The 20,573-nt window shown below is 38.0% G+C and overlaps 1 protein-coding gene and 1 long non-coding RNA gene across 2 annotated transcripts in view; both read right to left on the bottom strand.

The window, feature by feature from the left end:
- Window positions 1–412: 412 nt before the first annotated feature.
- Window positions 413–20,573, bottom strand: part of LOC140245051 (U6 snRNA-associated Sm-like protein LSm5) — a 340,876-nt gene continuing 320,715 nt past the window's right edge. Inside the window, exons 4-6 of the mRNA XM_072324646.1 lie at window positions 5,561–5,588; window positions 2,898–2,970; window positions 413–2,064 (exon numbers count right to left, since the gene is read on the bottom strand). Of these exons, the coding sequence (XP_072180747.1) occupies window positions 2,032–2,064; window positions 2,898–2,970; window positions 5,561–5,588 (134 nt within the window). The 3' untranslated portion in view covers window positions 413–2,031. The remainder of the gene's footprint in view (window positions 2,065–2,897; window positions 2,971–5,560; window positions 5,589–20,573) is intronic.
- Window positions 16,129–18,763, bottom strand: LOC140245431 (uncharacterized). Its single transcript, XR_011902332.1, has 3 exons — window positions 18,556–18,763; window positions 17,194–17,463; window positions 16,129–16,742 (listed from the first exon to the last, which is right to left on the bottom strand). It is a non-coding gene; the product is annotated as an uncharacterized lncRNA (long non-coding RNA).

Here is a 20,573-nt window from a genome sequence, read left to right as displayed (position 1 = left end):
ATGAGTAGTTTCATGAGACTGAAAGTTTCATGAGACTGAGGGTGTAAGGGTGTAAAAACTGAGGGTGTAAAAAGTCTGAGGGTGTAAAAACTGCACAGGTTTGAGAATACATGTACATGTACAATGTATATGTACAAGTACAGTGCACTCCTGTTACAAGAAACATGGTTAAAATGAAGTTGTTGTTACAATAAAATCAAAATTCAGGTCTCGCCATTTATATACAGTACTGTATATACATGTTTACACTAAACTGTTCGGTTACAATTAAATTTCGTTATAAAGAAAACGGTCATCAGTCACAAGGATTCTTTTAATGAAACAGGAGTCCACCGTACATTGTACAATGTTACACAACATACGCTTACTACACTGAGATTATGGGAATGTAGGATTTTGTACGTGAGGGGGTGTTATCCACTTCAGTCACCTCTGAGGCAAATCCTCCCACAGAAAACTCAAGCTGTAGCATTCTGTCACACTCAATAATCAAACATTACACATGAACAAGTGATTGAAGTCTTTGACAATGATTTATTTTTTCTTTGCTACAAAAAAAAAAAAAAAAAAAAAACACCAGCATAAATAGTACAATATGTACAAACTTATACATCTGAGTAGAGTGTTACCATTTCCATCATGGATATGAAGCAGGCTGTAGGTACTGTAGGAGGAGATTCAACATGAGGAACACTATCTTTGATAGATTGGGAACCATCACCTTGAAAGGCTCATCATTCAATGAAATTTGATTTTGCTTTGTTTCTAATACAAAAAGGCAGAGGGGATGGAACTAGATTTGACATCAAAATATGGATCCCTGTGTTTCTGGGGGCTTTCTTATACCACATACATATAATTATGGATTGTATTTCTAAGAATAGCAACAAAACATAATTTCTCAAGTTCAGACATTTTAAATCAAATATCTTAAATGCTTGATTTCCCTATCAAGAGACGGTTTGTACCTTCCTAAAGTTTTGGATAAAATCACAATACATACCCACAGCTGCTGCAAGAGAAATAGAGCTACTATATTATTTTTCAATGAATTTGTTTGCGCTGGATAAAATTTTGTTCACAAAAAGCCACAGTGAAAAAAATAAACAAAAAACAGGCAGTACAACCTCACCATGATTACATGTACAGTCAACCTTGCTCAAGTCAACCTCGCATAAGTTGCATTATCGCCTAAGTCAAAGGTCTTTTCAAGTCCTCTTCTCTTTATATGCTGGATAAAATTTTGTTCACAAAAAGCCACAGTGAAAAAAATAAACAAAAAACAGGCAGTACAACCTCACCATGATTACATGTACAGTCAACCTTGCTCAAGTCAACCTCGCATAAGTTGCATTATCGCCTAAGTCAAAGGTCTTTTCAAGTCCTCTTCTCTTTATATTCTATTGATGTAATCCCTCATAACTCAAAATTTCTATCGATTGTAATCCCTCATAAGTCAAAATTTCTCCAAGTCGAAGCTATTTCTTCACTCTAAATAGATTAGACTTTGGCAAGGTTTACTGTACATGTACTTTGACATCGTTTACCCACAATATACTGTAGTACAGGGTAAAGGTACTTAAATTCACAGAGTGCTAGTTAATCTAGCCATGTAGGACCGACAGCACCAGCTGCAAACTGTACTCCATAATAGTGATGGGTAACTACTACAAGTACAAAACTGCAAAGAATGTCTTTATCCCCGTTTTCATCCTCTAGAGATTACAATCAGCAGGGACAGGAACGATGAGTATGTTATATACTGTACGAGCTGAAATTTTCGCGGTGGTCTTATTTTCGCGAATTTCGCAAATCGCCTTTGAACTGCGAAAATAACAACACGCGCAAATAAGTAAGCTCAGTTAGACCCTTGCAACCGCGAAATTAACAACACGCGAAAGTGTCCTCCAAGTAGCAATTCGCGAAAATATCTGTACGCGAAAATTTCAGCTCGTACAGTAGCAGTCACTACAATTTGCTGGTCTCTCTATGATACAAATCCAGGTTTTGGGTTCTACCTCCTTCTCCCACTCAGATTTCAGGCCCTTCACTTCCAGGAATCAACTAAAAGAAAAAGAAATTGAACAAAGAGATGCATACACATACTTTTGTCAGTGAAAAGTTACACTAATACTGCAGACTCTTGTTATAAAGAACAAAGATGCAACAAACTCTCATTATGAGAGAACAATCATACTCTTCCCAATGTGATAAACTTGTCTATTTCATTGTCAAACCCTGATACTGTATCTATGTACAGTACTTTTTTACACAATGATTTCACTTTTCAGACGAAGTTGTAAAACGAGTCCACTACACCCCAATGTACATGTATGTACACTGTATATGTGTGACCTGCCATCAAATAGGCCTAATTAGACTGAAAAAAAAAAAGGCTGCTAACTCACAAAGATGACAAAAATATTTTTAAAAATAGGTTAATAAAATAGGAAAGTTTGATCTTTCATGGTTCAGATTTCCCTTTTATCTCAGAAATAAATAAGCCCTGCTCCTTTTGCCTCATTTGAATGTTAATATGTAAATACATTGTACATACATGTAAATGATATCAAATATCAGTGGATGTTCGGCAAGATCTTCTCCAAATGATTACATGAAATCTAAAGATTTTCTCCCCTTTCAAAGTATGGTATACAGTATGACATTGTCACACATCCATCAAACCTGTACAAAATGTAGTTGTTCATTACATCGTAAACTAAACACTGCACATGTTGCTATCACACACACCTTCTAGACATGTTGGGGCACTGTCTGTTACATTGTACATTGGAAAAGGACTAATAGCTTTATAGATTACTGGTACACAACGTACTTAGGAGTGAAGATGCCCTCACAAATTCATTAGTTATCAACATCACAGACAGATTACTCACCATGGTGATGTTGTTTCCATTCAACAGAATTTGGTCCAGTTTTGTCACTCTCCTTCCCTCTGCCGTTGTTTCACTAAGAAATTCAAGCAGAAACATAGGAAAGTCACATCTGCTATTTTCAAGGTTGACATGTAAAAATATGCAACCTGACCCGCACTGACCGACTCAGCACAGCTGCATGGAGAGCAGGCGTTATTCTAGCCGTCTCCTGTCTAGTACCCCAGTCCCTGCACCTGGGACACCCACAGCAGAAATGGGTCAAGTCAAAGATCTTTAGAGCTTCTCATATTTAATCACTTGTTCAAAAATTTATTTCCATAGTGAATGACTCCTACATAAGGGCCCGAATTCACAAAGGTGGTTCAAATGAAACCATGGTATGGACAAAAACCAAGGAGCGCCAAGTGTCACATGGAATATTTCGTTAAGAAATCAGTCATTTCGTTATGGAAACAGTCATTTTGTCGATGAAATGAACAATTTCATAACGAAATATTCCGTGCGACACTTGGCGCTTCATGGTTTTTGTCCATAGTTTAAACCATGGTTTCATTTGTACCACTTTCGTGAATTTGGGCCAAACTGTGCAGAAGAACTCAAATTGGGTTGCACCTGTCTACAGATCTACAATGTAAGAACATGTTTTTTGTTTTTTTTCGTATACATGTACAGGCGCGGCGCTAGGGTGCAATTAACTCGCCAAAAGCTTATGACCTCGAAGCCTCAGTTGCAAAAAGTAGACAGCTTGTGTGCGTAAAACCGCTGGGGAAGTGTTGCAGGACAATCGCAATATCTCACCTCAAAGCCATCAAATGATTAAATCTATACAGCAAACTGAAGAACAAACTATTCTCTAACTCGTAATGTTAGTTATTTGGGGTTTTATTGAGGATAAACGTGTGAAAATAATGTCGAAACTTAGCTTCCAAAACAGAAAATTTGGTCTCAAAACAAGTGTTATTTTCTCACATTTTCCTTCATTGCACAAAAATGAAACTTCGGTATATGACTTATGGTAGTATATCCATGCTGCTCTCCAAATATCTTTTCTGTATCATTTGGCGCACAGCTATGTCTGGAAAAAATCGAGATCACTGTCACTTGTGACCCACGTAAAATCCATGGCGTAAGGAATACGCAGTCCGATGTATTGGTTTTTGTGCTGCTTGAAACAGTTGAAGCACAAAGCAGGGTTCCTCTCTTGCCCACTCACCACCCTGCTGACCGAAAATCGACCTCTGTCGCATTGCGCCGAGCCTGACACCGCTGATTGGCTAAGCGTGCACTCACCAGTAGAAAACGCATGCGCAGGAGGATGATCTAGTTGTGCATGTCCAGTATCTTCTCTTAAAGTTGGTTGTCTTTTTGCTCTTATTTTTACCTAACTACTAATTGCACAAACACGAGACTTCGCAGGTAGTGAGTCTGGTGTATACAGACTAGTAATATGTTGCTCAAATGCATATTCATGCAGGCGCAGACTTGTGTCGGGAAAAAATCGTAACCCTTTCACACAGTCGACTCAAGCAGAAAAATACACATATCTCGAAAGATACATCAGCGTTTTCGCCCAAAAATCATATGAAGGATGATATATTCATATTTGATATATGTGTGAAGTTTCAAGGGATTTGGTGGTAAAATAAGGGAGATACGAGGAGGTGAACTTTCGAGATTTTTTGTCCTTCCCTCCGCACAGCGCTTCGATGACCGTTAAGAATTCAAAAGCTTTGGCCTCTTATCAGTGAGTTAATTGCACCGTAGCACCGGGGCTGTGTACAATTTGTACTTCCACAAACAGAAAGTACACTTGTAACACAAAACAGAATCATTACTACAGGAGTACACTTGTATGTTACTTATCATAACTTATCATCAATAAGGGCAGATGGGGCTGGGGAAGTGGAAATATGAATAATTTTGATTGTTTTGTATCTTGATGGTCAGTCTGACTTTTTCCACCATATTCATGTCTGATAACATCAGAATATCATATGATATTAACTATTTACTGTATATATGAAATATTGTAAAGATGGGAAGTGTGTTTATAATTACATGTTTCATGCTCTAAATATAACATCAAAACAAATCTACAAACATTTGATTCTCATTGTATGGCATCATGCCCATGTGAACCTATGCTATTTAAATAGTAATTTGTCAACAGTAAACAAATTCAAAATGTGACATGTTTTAGTTGAATAAATCTATATCCCACAAGAATCTTCAAAGATTAGTGTGTTTACAATAGCACATTTTATACAATATCATAAAAATACAAACAGATGGTTCTCATTGTATGACACTGCCCATGTGAACCTACACGTAAGATATTACTCATACTGTATCAACAGGTAGCAATGTTGTCACATGACACCTTCTGATTGAAACTAATCCTGCAAGTACCGGTAAGAATTTTCACAGAAGTTCCAATGCATTATCTGTCAACCACTTGGCGCTCAGTGTACATAATACAGTGTATTAGCCCTGTTTAATACTGGAATCAAATCTTCAGCTTCAGTGCACTCACTTGTTATGAAATTTAACCGATTAAGAATGACAATCAGGGGTTAGCTACCAATGACACATAGGGTAATTCTAGAAGACCGATTTGTAATCTTTTATCTTAAAAGTCGAGTCCACTTCCTGATCATACTTACAATTCAATGACATCCTCTAGAACCATGTCTGATACCAGTCAGTCAAGGGATTGATAAAGAAACCATTAGTACAGCACACAAATCCCTAAAACCAGTAAAGTCACCTTCATTCAAGTACCTGTCTTGGTTACATGGTGTTGTAATCTTGAAACTTGGAATCTTAAACTTACTAGATAATTCTCACAATACCTGGGCTCTATAAAAACTACTGCAAGTTTTCTGTGAAAGTTTTGTCATAATATAATTATATAAATGTTAATTTTCTTTTTAATGCCACATACTGTCCAGCTTCATGGGAGTGGCCTCATATGATGTCCTTGCTTTAGTTCTCCACATATTCATTTTCTTAGTTTAAACAAGGACAAAGAGCACAAAATTGTAGGGGAACTGTTTAAATGAAGGTTTTGAAAAGCATATTTTGTTGCAATGAGTTTATTTCTTTTGCTTTCACGTGCCCTTTCCCTCTTAAAGGACAAGTTCACCTTCATATACAAGTGGATTAAGTGAATGCAGCAATATTATTAGAACACATCAGTGAAAGTTTGGGGAAAGTCGGAAAATCCATTCAAAAGTTATGAATTTTTAAATTATCTGTGCAGTAACTGCTGGATGAGAAGACCACTACGGTGTATGATGTCACATGCGTACAACAATATAAGGAAAATACAGTGAAACCCCGTTATAACGAGGTCCGTGGGACCGGCGATATTACCTCGTTATAACCGTACGCATCAAAAACAAAGAAAAACATAAGCACGACGTCATAATATACCCAACAATGAAAGTTAAGAACATCCTTTGCGTTGTTATTACACAATTATGGATCATTATTAGGGACTTTTCGATTTGCACGTTGAGCCAGGCGTCACCCTGTTATGACGTAGTTTTTACGTACTGCGCATGCGCGTGTCGACCCTCGGCTCATCGCACAAATTTTGAACGCGTTAACCCCAGTTATCACCGTCCACCCAAATCGGTTGCGCCGCGCTCAACCCACCCTTGCTATTACGTCACACTCCTCTCGGGTATCGTGCGAAAGAGCACGATGACTCTCGGGAAATCCGTGCTCAGTTCACCTGTTTTCCTTTTTCTTTCGAGAGAATATTTCTATTCTAATTACATGAAAGCTTATGATCTTGATACGTCACAGCAGCAGCGCTGACATACAAACTACAGCCTCTGGTACCTACTTTATTTGCCCATTTTCACTGTTTCGCATTTTGCAACTGCCTACCGTAGTCCCACACTTGCATTTACACGTAATGCTGTACGCAAACAGATCTTGGTGCTTTTGGCTTAGGTAGTGCAGCAGTGCATTTGCCTAGTAGTCTTACCATGCATCATGTTTTAAAATCCACATATTTCCTCCCAGGATACGCATCTAGTCAAAGACAAAATAAATATTACAAGTACAGAAACGAGTCACAAATTCCGCTTATATGCACGCAAGGCACAGGGCCTGGTTGCCTCCTGCACACGCCACGAGACGTGACGCCGAAATCGAAATCGAATTGAATGTGTTTTAGCAGCGGGTCAACGTAGGTACAGACGTGACGCCTTGACGTACGGTTGCGCTCGGCGGCACGTCCTTCTCGTTCACCCAATCGAAAACTCCCTATTATCGAGAGAATAAAGGGAAATTATTTGTGAATTAGGCGAAAAAGTCGGGGTTGAAATAGGTTAATTCTTTATTTTTCTTCCGAAAATCTCTTCGCATAATAGTGCACGTTATGTTCTTGAGAAGTATAGACCTATTATATTAAAATCACATTGTATAAAATGCGTTGTTTACCGTAACTTGCGAGGTATTTTTACGCTGTTGGTGTCAAGCGGGAATGCGATAATTTCATGAATCATTTCGGCTGTATTCTTATACAATGTATGATCGTTGCGCCCGAAAGATTAACATGCGTTGTTTATTTTCTTCCGAAAATCTCTTAGCATTTTGTGCATCCGTTCTTGAAAAATAAGCGACAGGATTGAATTTAGAAGGCTGTGATCCTTTTTACGCAGATCTGTTCCTCATAGACCATTCTGAGAGAAAGAAAATCTTCATTGTGAAATGCGTTGTTAAAATTGTGATAATGAACAAACCCAGATCTATTTAAATTGTTAAATGCGTTTGTTTCTTTTTCTGAACGACGACTAAGTAGCTTAACATGCGTTATTCAACTATTTTTACGCTACTGTCAACCGGCGAGATCGCGATGATTTCAGAGTAACATTCGTGCGTCGTTTAGCGTAACTTGCGGGGTATTTTTACGCTGTTGGTGCCCAGCGGGAATGCGATGATTTCATGAATCATTTCGGCTGTAATCTTCTATAATATGTTCGTTGCACCCGACGGGATTAAAATGCGTTGTTCATTTTCTTCCGAAAATCTCTTCGCGTTTTGTACATCCGTGCTTGAAAAATAAGCGACAGGATTGAATTTAGAAGGTTGTGATCCTTTTTACGCAAATCTGTTACTCGTAGACCATTTTGAAAGAAAGATTGTTTAATCTTAATTCATCATCTGGTATACGGGAGTGAGGTAGTCCTGTGATCTCCCGGTCGACATCAGGATAATCTCGTCGTTGGTTCGCGACTTAATACAGTGTATGCATAAGTGCGTGGATGTCAGATTACATAAAATTTTTTGTCTAGCCAGAGTTTATCTAATCCAGACTTAAAAATATCAATATTTGGCACAGTCACAAGAGATTCCGGCAATTTGTTCCAAGACTCGATAGTACGTATACTAAAGAAACAACTTCTCACATTAAGTTTCCGGTGGGTATTGAAGAGTTTAAATGAATGACCACGGGTACGCTGATACTCTGGTTTCTTGAAGAAATGTTCTGGGTTTAATCTGTCAATACCATGAAGAATTTTGAAAACTTGAATCATATCGCCCCTCTCGCGCCGGTAGTGAAGTGAAAAAAGATTGAGTCTTTTTAGTCTTTCAGGATAGGGTAATGAGCTCATACCAGGAATCATTCTTGTGGCTCTTCGTTGTACAGCTTCAATCTTGCGGTCGTCTGCTATGAAACGAGGATTCCAGGATACCGTACAGTATTCAAGATGTGGGCGTACAAGAGTTTTATACAGAGGTATGAAAACGTCCTGGTTGATATTAACAAAGGCTCGTTTGATGATCCCTAACATCTGATTGGCTTTCTGTATCATAGCTGCAATATGTTTCCTGAAGGTCAGATCACTGTCTACTAAAACTCCTAAGTCTCTTTCTGTGTCAACATTCTCTAAACGTCTACCTTCCATGACATAAGACTGTTGGGGGTTGTTGTAACCAAGATGAAGGGTTATACACTTTTGAGAGTTCAAGGGGAGTTGCCACTTGGATGACCAAAGAGATATGTTGTCAAGGTCACTTTGTAACTGTTGGCAAGAGGTCTGGCATTGAACAGATGAGTAGAGTTTGGCATCATCTGCATACAACTGAGCATGACATGTTGCGACATCCGGTAGATCGTTCACGAACATCACAAAAAGAGTTGGTCCGAGGACGCTCCCCTGTGGTATTCCACTAATTACATCAGTCCATTCAGAAAAACATCCATCAACTGTTACTCTTTGGACCCGATGTGACAGAAAATCTTGAATCCATGCAAGAAGTGGACCGCTTATTCCATAGGATGCTACCTTATGTATAAGTCTGACATGTGGTACAGAATCAAAAGCTTTTTTGAAGTCAAGGTACACGACATCTACAGGATTCCCATTGTCTAAATAATTAGTCCAATCTTCTAGTTGAGTGAGTAGTTGAGTGGAACAGGATCTTCCAGGAACAAAACCATGCTGAGCATCAGTAAACAAATTATGCAGGTACATATGATCCACAATAGCATCTCGAAGTATCGACTCCATTATTTTAACTACTACTGATGTTAAACTGATGGGGCGATAATTCCCTGGGTCCTTTCTACTGCCCTTCTTGTGTATTGCAGTAACATTGGCTGATTTCCAGTTTATAGGTAATATAGTCTCAGCGAGTGACAAATTAAATATCAAAGACAATGGCGTACACAGTTCATTAGCAAGTTCCTTCAAGACTCGCGGATGGATATTATCTGGACCAGCAGATTTTGAACTTTTCAGATTAACAAGTTTCTTAAACACAACATCAGGCGTAATAAGTACATTATCCAGAACAGCATCAGTGGAATGATTTGAAACTTCAGGTATAACGGACAGATCTTCTACGGTGAAAACTGAGCTAAACTGTTCGTTGAGGATATCAGCCTTCTCCTGAGCAGTGCAAGCTGTGGATCCATCAGTCCTAGTAAGGTTAGCTATCTTTGATCTGGTTTTAACCTTACTGTTTACATATCTCCAAAAAGCCTTTGGATTAAGTTTACATTCTGAGGCAATATGCTGTTCAAAATCGCTACATAACTGCCTTGTCATATTCCGTAGTAGATCTCTCTCACGTACGTAGGCAGTATAATCCCATACGCAATCTGTACTCCGGAATCTCTTCCATAGTCTTTGTTTCCTCTTTGACAAAGTCATTGCTTTACGGGTGATATAAAGATTTCTCCTCCTGTCTCTTTTGACAGACCTTCTAGGAATGTTTTTCTCCATTGATACATACAACATATTAGAAAATAACTTCCAGCATTCAGAACATGAGAGGTCAGCAAAAAGTTCCTCCCAATTTTGGTTGGAGAAATCCTTTCTCATAGAGTCATAATGTCCTTTATCAAAACTATATACAAAAGATTTTTCCTCAGTTACATTACTGTCAAACACCAACTCGACCAGAAGACATGAATGATCACTCCTGCCAAGAGGTGGCAAATACTCAATATTGCTGACTATATCCAAGTCATCCGTAAACAACAAATCCAAGACACTGGGCTTCTGACCAATCCTGTGCCGGGTTGGGTATAAAACGTGTTGTGTAAGGAAAACATCCTGGGTTGCTGACAAAAACTGTTGAGCAGGGTGTTCATTCGAACATTCAGCATAACAATTGGTCCAGTCAATTTCTGGGTAATTAAAATCACCTCCTAAAAAGAGATGCTGTTCCCTCCTGGAAGCTAACTGAGCTACCAATTCACATAAGTGTTCATTGTTCAATTGAGTAGATGAGGGACTACGGTAAACACATCCTAGTAGTAAGGACACCTTGTTAGGTACTCTCTAAAAAAGAAAGAGTGAATTTTCACTCGATTTTCACTCCCCTTGGTAGTGACGTCAAGGATCACTAGAAGTGGAGTGAATTTCGAGTGAACAGAAATTTCACTCCAAAAGAGAGTGAAAAAAGACGGAAATGTTTTTGGTGGGATGTTCACTCCTTTCTCACTCTAAATTCACCCCTGACGTATTTCACTCTTTTGTCAGTCGTTTTTCACTCCTTTCTCACTCTCAATTCACTCCTATTGTATTCACTCTTCTTTAACTCCGGAGGTTTTTAACTCCTTTTTCACTCTTTTTTCAATCCTTTTTCAATCTTTTTTTCAATCCCAAACGGAATTACACTCTACATGAGCACACATCTCTATCACCATTGATCACAGCACTCAGTGCACTAGTTATTCAACCCTGGAAGAAAAAGTGACAATATGGTGATGAATTTGGGAATAATCTAGGTGGTCTGGAGTCATTTTTGGAATAATGAATACCAATCAAACTAATACAAACAAAAACAGTAAACAACGTTCATAATATACATATTTGTTAATATTAATGCATGTATTTAGAAGCCAACGATCCACCACTGGTAGCCCAGTGCATTGCCAACTTTGTGTTCCAGGTTTGAAAGTAATTCCTACCCGAGCTGGATCAATACATGAAACTGAATAAATATAAGCTAGTAATGCAAATGGCTGTTGTTTCATTCTTTCTTATTAATTTATTTTTTCTTTAAGTAGCATTGAGGGGGATATAAGAAGATAATGCACTAAATGCTACGCATGTTATGTTTTTTTTTAATGAGCTGATTCTCTATATCAAGTAAATGTGTGATGTCCACTGGATCACCTGAAATTAAAAAAAAAAGGAATATACCTCTTGAAATATCTAAACTTCAACTGCAGAGCAGTACACCATTACAAACAGTCTTCATGTGCTGAGTATCTGGTTTTCCATGAATTATGTGGCCAATAATAATTATACATATTTTTTTCATTTAAGAACAACTGTCACCATAATCATCACAAGGTCCCTGTAAATATGCTATTCTAGCTGTCATTCCCAAAGCTCTACAAATGAAGAGTTTGTTTGCAAAAACTGCTAAGTCCATATGTGCCAAATGGAGATATTTGCGATTAAAGGTCAAGAAAAATAAAGAGAATAATAAGAAAATGTTTGCTTCTTTTGATCATAACTTCAAAGATGTACCTTTATATGTAGTGACCAATATATAATTTAAAAGGTATTATTGTGTACTCTATGACAGAAACCGTACTTCAAAATCTTCAAAAATGGACATATCGGTTTTTGCGAACAAACTCTTCAAATATTGACATCACACATTTCCCCGAAATTCATAAAGTTTGTGCAAAAGTGAAAATTTTTACAAGTATCCTTCCTGAACATGTTTAATTTTCGACTAAAGTGAATATAATTATTGCATGTTCAATGATAAGCTACAAAAGACTTGCAAAGTATAGTCACCATTATCTATATTATAATACAAAAACAATTACACATGTGTAGTAGGAATTGTGATTGCTTTGAAAAATTGACAAAAATACAGAAATTTTCAATACTGCATGGTTAATCAAGTTTGGATCCTCTGTCATGTAACACAGTGATGCTCTACAAGTACATTGTACAAATACCTAAACAGACTCGATCAGAGAAGCATGGTCTTGACTTAAAGTAGGCTTTAGGTGGGGTATTTATGTAGATGATAGAGCCAGAGGGGGGCCTCCCTGGAACCCCCCAGACCTCGGCCATCAACCGTGCGATCATTACAAAAACCACACACAAATTGCCTGTGACGTAAACTATAAAACGGTAATGTTGATTTTCAACAACAAAAAAAGTCAATTGGCTAAATTAAGCTAATTTGAGCATGAAATCAGACCATTTGCCATAAATAAAGTTCCAAAAAGGCACATTTTTTTGTTTTTTTTTTGTGTAAATATTCTTTCTAGTGTCCATAGCAAATGAAAGAGAAAAAAACTGTGCCATCAAAAAATTCTGAAGTATCTATTTTTTTCTATTTACTCATGTATTTCTTTGTTTCTTACTTTTTGTTTTTCATTGCCTTTTCAATGAAATTTGTCAGCAACACGTCCAGCATGAAAATATTTGTTATTGATTACAATCAATAACCCCCCAAAATAATCATGCCTTCATGAAATTTGGCATGGAATGTCAAAGGGGAGGAGGGCTTGTAGCCCCCCCCCCCCCCTCAACCGGGCCTACTATTTATGGAAAAAGAATTGAAATCACTACAGTTGACACAACATGTATCATATCATTGATCTTCTTCACCTAAATAAGGCATCATTGTACAATATTGAACACTTGTAATCCTTCTGAGTTTTGCCAGATGTAGCAACAACTAATGCATGCAAACTGAATTTCTTATAGAGTGATTTCATGTTACGTCATGTTGGCCACCATAATGGTGGCTTCCATAGCAAAGGCGATCAATATTCATTCACGCATGCCTCTCTAACAAAGGTGTTCTTTTGCCTTAGGTTTCCCTGAAGTAAACATTGCTGCAGCTTTTGTATGCAGTCTTGATTTCTAATCGGTTTAGGCAATTGACTTCATTAGGCTGCATTCACATAGAGGTATACGGTATACGGTATTCGCTATTCGCTATTCGGGCACCCAGTACACCATCACCCGCACCGTCAACTCGCCATCCCATGCAGTGAGGATTTCTTCCTCCTACATCCCAGCAAATCTTATTAACAATTTCTAAACTGCATCAGAATGTCAGTCTACATGCTTATATTTGCTAAAGGGCAAATCCAGACCAAAATTGTCATTATTTCATAAACGAGAGACGGTATACGCTGCAAGAAAATCGAACAAGCTCGATCCCCACTTTGCTATACTATTCTATGCTATTCGGTACATTCAAATAGTGCCCTCTTATGTGAACCGGTGTTAGGAAATCCTATCGTTCAATTCAAGCTATTCGCGTGCCCTCGAAAACGAGCCCCAAATACCCAAATAGTATACTTTTATGTGAACGCAGCCTTATGGTGGGCAATTGTGACATCACTGCTAACACTCTATATCAAAATATGATTGTCAGTTGCAGGTTATCTTAATAATTTGTTACGAGATCAAGGGAAGAATTATCCATAAGTTTGACTTGGCACATTAGTGAACTAATCTATTTAACTCCATCTACTCTAATGCCGTGGATTTATCAATGATGGGCTGCAGATGTTTCGTGGAAAAAGAAGTTGAACCAATTGAGCTTCTACCCACAAGTTTTTCAAAGTACAGTACATCAATTGCATAAAGGTGAAAATGTACAAAATAACTCTGGGTTCCGTAACCCTAGGGATCAATGATTCCCATCAATTTTGTTTTATTTTTTTTAAAGATTTTCCCCCTTCTCCAAAGAAGATGGATGCAATAAATTTGAGTACATGCATATTGTACTACATCAATGCTAATCAAAGGGGTGACAAAGGTATGTGGTACTTAATCACAACATGGAGACATGATCTTCATCCCAAGAGCATGGATGACCATTGGAAGATTGTACTACATGTATTTACCTGCTATTTGTAGCATTTCCCCCCCCCCAAAAAAAAAAATAAATAAATAAATAAATAAATAAATAAATAAATAAAAAAATATAAAAAAATAAAAAAAATAAAAAAATAAATAAATAAAAAAAATAAGGGAAAGAAAAAAAAAATTACATATGAGTGTCTGTCAACAGTTTTCTCTCTTGAATATTAGACCATAAATAGGTTTTATTAAAGCAAGTCAGAATTGCCTGGAGAGAAGGGGGTGCTTAATCATGAGCGCAGCCAGATTCGTATCATGCGGAATGCCAAGCTGTGTGTGGCCAAACATTCTTTGATATGCTTGGAACATCTCACAGATGAATGTATTGATTAACATGTGGCCATGAAGAGGAGATTTTTTTAACTATATAAGTCAAAACTATTTTCAGTTACTAGTATATACAACAATCAACAATTTAAAGCATTAACAATCACACATTCTATGCAACAAACTCTTTTCATCGGCGAGCCCTGTTCTACTTTTAATGTTGAAGTGCTGCAGTACATCCTGGTAACAGCTTCATGCTAAACTACCGCTGAGCCTGATGAGGCTGACTCTTCAACAAGAATGTAAGTTCCAACGTCAGAGGAGCATATGCTGTATCTCAAAAGAGGAAAAAGCAAGGGTATTTACACCTATACACCGATGGTAGCTGTCTCTTCTCATTGGGCTTCTAATCTAACGTTGGAATGGTGCTCGGTCAGGGGCATGGTGGGAGCTGCAACTACTCTCTCTCTCTCTGCCTGAGGTGATTTGTGGTGTCATAGCTCCTCAAGGTCTTCAAACGATACTCAATGAATCCATGATCCTTGCCGTACAGATATACTCCTGAAATATAGAAGGCATTGTAAGTCAAAGCTTTTTCTTGAGTCTCAACAAATTTGACTTTGGCACAGAGTTGACTATAACTGATGAAGATCTGATAGCAGTAGAAATACATGTAGTGGCATTCTTATGGAAGAAAATGAGAATAGGTTTATTATAAATGAACGGCGCAACTGGCATGTTGGAACTTAAGTAACATTACGTTACGTTGAAGTTAACGTTCATCGAACCCAAGTCATGGAATCAGGCCAATCTGCACACAACTTTATTAGACATCTATGAGGAGGTACATCACAATCCCCACATTGCCTGTATATTTGCACAATGAGTTAATTAAGAAATAGATGCAATTTCCCTGTAAAAAGGCCATTTTTTTTTTTTTGGGGGGGGGGAGGGGGTCATGCCCACAATCTGAAAAAACTTTGGGTCCTTGCCCCCTAACTAAACAAGGATGATCAACTCCTCGTTTGGTTGCTTAATTCTGTCCACTAGCTCTTGAGAAAAGTTGAAAATGTTGAAGTTTTTGCAAGCTAGATGAATAAGATACCATGTATGTCACTTAATCTTTCTGCTAAAGAGGGCTAAAAAAGGTTGTAGATCACATAAACTTACTAGTATAAACTTACATGTCCTTTTGCACCTTGTGTGGTGTCTCACAAAGTGGGGTACTGCATCGCAACTGCCTTGGCTACAACATCCTTTGCTCACTACTTGGTATCTGAATTTAAAAAGAAAGCAAGAAAAATGTTAATCATATTCTACGACGCAAACATCACAAATTTGGCCCTCATTTTAATCTTTTAAGGGGCTGAACTATTTTTATGTTTTTTTTTTCTTGGCATTAATTTCTATTGCTATTCAGTACCACTGTTTCATGTACATTTATTGCTACTTGAGCCAGATATCAGTTAATACATATGAAAATTTCATGCAGATAGGTTAAGTGTGAATGTGCACAATTAGTAGAAAAATTTATACAAGATGTGATTATCCACTGAATTTCATGGCACATCAACTCCCACTTTTCTATTAATCATTGTGATGATTAAATCATAAGTATTAGGACTATATCAAATCAATATACCTGTGGCCCGATGGGGCTACCACGAAAATAAGTCAGCGTGGAGTCTTGTACGTACACTCTGTTTACATGTTTCATACAAGTATACCAGTCTTTATTTTTAAATCTATAACCATCACTTCATTAACAATGTTATACTTACCGGTCCCTTCTACTTTCTTTCCTTTTTTTTTTTCTTTTTTTTTTTCTTTTTTTTTGGGGGGGGGGGAAATTTTAGTCTGCTTTTCTCTATACTTGAGAAGACCAAAAAACAAAACAAAACAAATGAACAGGCAAATTACATGGTTATATACTGGATGAAAATGTACATTGTAGTACATGACATGACAATAGGAAACTGGTATTCCAGACCAATTTTCAAATTATAATAATAATATATGAATAATAATAATATTTTAACTAATTGAACTTACGCTGTACATTCTTCTGCTTCCATTTTCAACAACAAATATGCTGCAATGATCTGGATGTGCAGATGTCTCCTCGGAACAGTCAGAACTCCTTCCCTCAGCTTTTGAAGTATCTCTTCCCCCTTGAAGTGATGTATGTGTTGAATTCCTGGGCAAATAAGTAAAATTTAATGGTTTTATGAATAATACAAATGGCATGAGGATAGTAGGTTCTTCCAGTTTACATTATAAACTTGAAGAGCAAAATCATTTAACATACATATTTGACATAAGCAACAGCTCTACTTACACAACTCAAGACTGACCATAGCATGGTTTTCACTTCTGTCGATACGGCAAGTACACGGTACACATTTTTCTTAAATACAAGTACTAACCTGTCAAGACATTCATTGTCAGAGGGAAGGACAGCTCCAAAACTGCTCCATGAAGTATCTTGAAAATCATTTCTTCAAACAAAATAAAACCAACCAAGCATTCAGTCTCTTAATGTAGCCTCTTATGTAATTACTAAGACTCTAGAATGTAAAATAAATATAAATCAATTTCAAACGAGTCTCCCTTCATTAATCATTGTGGAAAACAACAGAATAGCTTACAGCAGGGTTAATGCAATGGAAGTCCATATCTCAGAGGCTCCTTCGCTGATGTTGGCCCGGTGTTTCCAGCATTCGTCAACCCTGAATTCAATGGCTAGTCGTTGTATGACCACATCTGGTACTTTGCAATCTGGTGATCTGCACCCTCCTTCGTGTGACAGAGACTGTACAGCTCTCAATATCTGTCTTTGTTCTCCAAATGATGACCCCTACACCGAGTTCCTTTAAATCACCATCACTCCCGAAGAGCTGTCATGTCTACGTCCTTATCTGGAGGAAAGTATGAAAACACAAGGTTTAGAAATGGATTTAGAACTCATTTCCACAAGACAATATGCAGTTGTTTTGTCCACACAAATACTAAATGAGCACCACTACAAAAGCTAGTAGGCCTAATTACTTTTTTAGCTACCGTACATCATATTTAATGTTAGAATTAAAGACCCAAAGATGTGATCTCTGCCAAATTTCAATACCTAAGGTCACCTGTAACTTTCATAAAAAAACAAAGTTGAAAATAGTGCCAGTCATCGTCTGCTACAAGGGGGATCGATCTCCATGATGTGTGAGCATGCTGATCTTCAGCTAGAAGTGTGATATGTCACAGTGGACCATGCACTTAACACGAACAGTACACGCATCATACTTCTTACCTAGTACAGTAACAGTTAGTAGATGATCACGACACATGACGAGGGAGCTAGTGTACGTGGTATTCTCCCAGCTGTTTGGATGCTCAAATGTAGCAGCAAATAAAAGTCCTTTTTACGACTACATACAGTGTATATAATGAACAATAATCATAAATCACCAAATTTCACCATTCTTTATTACCGTACTGATCGAGATCACCATCTCATCTGGCAACACAGACCAGTGTCAGTGATTCGGCTGTCAACTCAACAATAGCAATGTAGAGTACAGTCGACCACAGTAATCTCTGTGTGATGATATGCTTACGAATGTCAATTCAATGACTAACGACCAACGTTTCATTCATCACTCTTTTTTTTTTTTTTTTTTTTTTTTTTGGTGGAATACTAGTAGTTCAAGCCCTAGATCCCAACGTGTACAATTAAAGTGTTGTCTAAAGACTCAACGTATTATTAGATCCCAACACCTAGCGTGTACCATCAGCTGAGTTTCGGCCTCGGATTCTAGCTGTTCGTATAAAGGTGTTCTATGGTATGACCAGCCCCATATAGCCAACTGTGTACAAACCACTGTACATTAATTGTTCGAAGGAGCGCCAGTACTGGCCCGGGGTTATTCGTATAGAACCCTAAAGGTAACTTACTTTTACTTATGGTCGTTTACGGAGAGGTATACTTTAGTTATTAGATCGATCTATGGTTTGCTTACCTTCAAAAATGTGAATAATATCTCCGCCCCACTCAATTTGAAGACAGACATTTTCTCCCGTCAATCACGACATCCAGGCTCTGATTCTCACGATTGCACTTACACGCACGTAAATCTGTGATCCTATGCATAATATACGCAAAGCTAGCACACAGCACGCAATTTGCACACAGTCCACGCACAGGCGACGCGTCGCTCTTCAGGTAAATCTGCCCGCGCCCAAGCCAGGGGAAATTAAATTGCTGCTGGTGATTGGCTTAGAGTAAACACATGACAGGGGAATTCTCAATTTCTATTGGCCTAGCCAAATGCGTTTAATTATGTATTCACTCAGAATTCACTCGGCTTAATTTTCACTCGGAATTCACTCGGCGAATGGGTTTCACACAAATTTCACTCGTTACAAGAGTGAAATTCACTCGACAACGAGTGAAAGTCACTCTTAATTGAGTGAAATTTTATTCACTCCTTCCGAGGAGTGAATTATTCACTCGAAATTTTTTAGAGAGTAAGTTCACAGAGCACCAAACTGATTCACTAAAATCAGTGTTGAAATTTACATCAGTAGCTGATAAAGTTTCTTTGATGTATATAATAACTCCACGTACTCCAGGTTTGTCAAAGTTACAAAAAATATCATATCCCTGAATTTTTACAGATACTGGAAGTAATGGAAAAGTAGAGTTTTTTGGACAAGCTTCAGTTATCATCATACAATCAGGATTGTGTTGATGCACAAATAAATGAAGTTCAGGAATTTTGTTCATCAAAGAGTCACAGTTTGTATACATAACCTTAAGGAAATTTGAATCTTTATCTATAACTTTGCTCACTTCTAAACAGTCAGTTTCATCATCTTCATCAGTATACAGTCAAAGAGATGGTGATGACAATTCACCCGCACTGCCAGAGGCACATTCGTGAATGGGCGAGTTGGCACCAGTGGGCGCGGAAACATCATCTTTCTGCGATGCAGACGGGCTGATTGGTACATACTCATCAGAGGAGACAGCATGGGATGAGGGCAAGAAGCTTCCCAGTTTCAAGTCCCTGTTTCTACGTGCTCGTGAGACGATTTTCCCATTCCTCATGATTAGGTCTGCTTCACCGTTGCTCTTCCTTCTTTTGAACTCCTCATAGGTTGCCTGTCTTTCTCTACGTTGAATGGGTGTAAGATCAGGCAGAAGGTACGTATTCCGCCAGACATCAGATTTTCGTAGTTTGCGTGCTGATGACAGAATCTCATCTCTATGAGTGCCATCCTCGAGATGAACAAGAGTTACTCTTGGCCTGGGCCTATCCTCCTGGTGGCGGCGGCCACCAAGCCTTGTCACCTTCTGTATTTTCGTGCCACTGATTTGCGCCCGAAAGGATTAAAGATGCGTTCTTTATCATCTGCCGAAAATCCCTTCGCATTGTATCCATCCGTTCTTAAAAAAATTGCGACAGGATTGCGTTATTCAACTATTTTTACGCTACTGTCACCAGGCGAGATCGCGACTTCATTAATCATTTCGGCTATGATCCTACACTCGTATTTGCTAACCAGCAAAAGAACTGAAGTCGGGACTACAAAATTTGGAAAGGATATAATGTTGAGTTGAACACGCATTCCAATTTCCATATTTGCCAAGAGTGTCGCTACATGAAAAGTTTTTGAGTGCGTTATCTTTTTCCCTTGTTGCGCTGTGGTCTGACCCAGTGGTCTGACCTATAACATTACGCACGCGTGTGATCTCGCGAAAAAGAAAATCGAGTGATTATGTTTAATAATTTAGTAGGAACATCGAATGGCATTAATGTGTTGTTTTTTGCGTGGTTTAGAAGAAAACATGGAAGGAACCGTTCTCTGCAAAACGTGAAAAAGACATGGATAGCGTGAATTCGATTTTCAATGTTTCATTTGTCTCGTGTTTGAAAAGCGGCAAGTCAAGAAATGGTACCTCGTTATATCCGATCAAATTTCTTATGTTTTTCTTTATCATGATGCGCCGAAAAAGTCCTCGTTATAACCGGAA

Source organism: Diadema setosum, chromosome 22 (genome assembly GCF_964275005.1).
Source record: "Diadema setosum chromosome 22, eeDiaSeto1, whole genome shotgun sequence".
In the NCBI taxonomy this organism is placed as follows: domain Eukaryota; kingdom Metazoa; phylum Echinodermata; class Echinoidea; order Diadematoida; family Diadematidae; genus Diadema; species Diadema setosum.
Note: the sequence above shows the minus strand (reverse complement) of the source record. Positions and strands in the feature narration are given on the sequence as shown.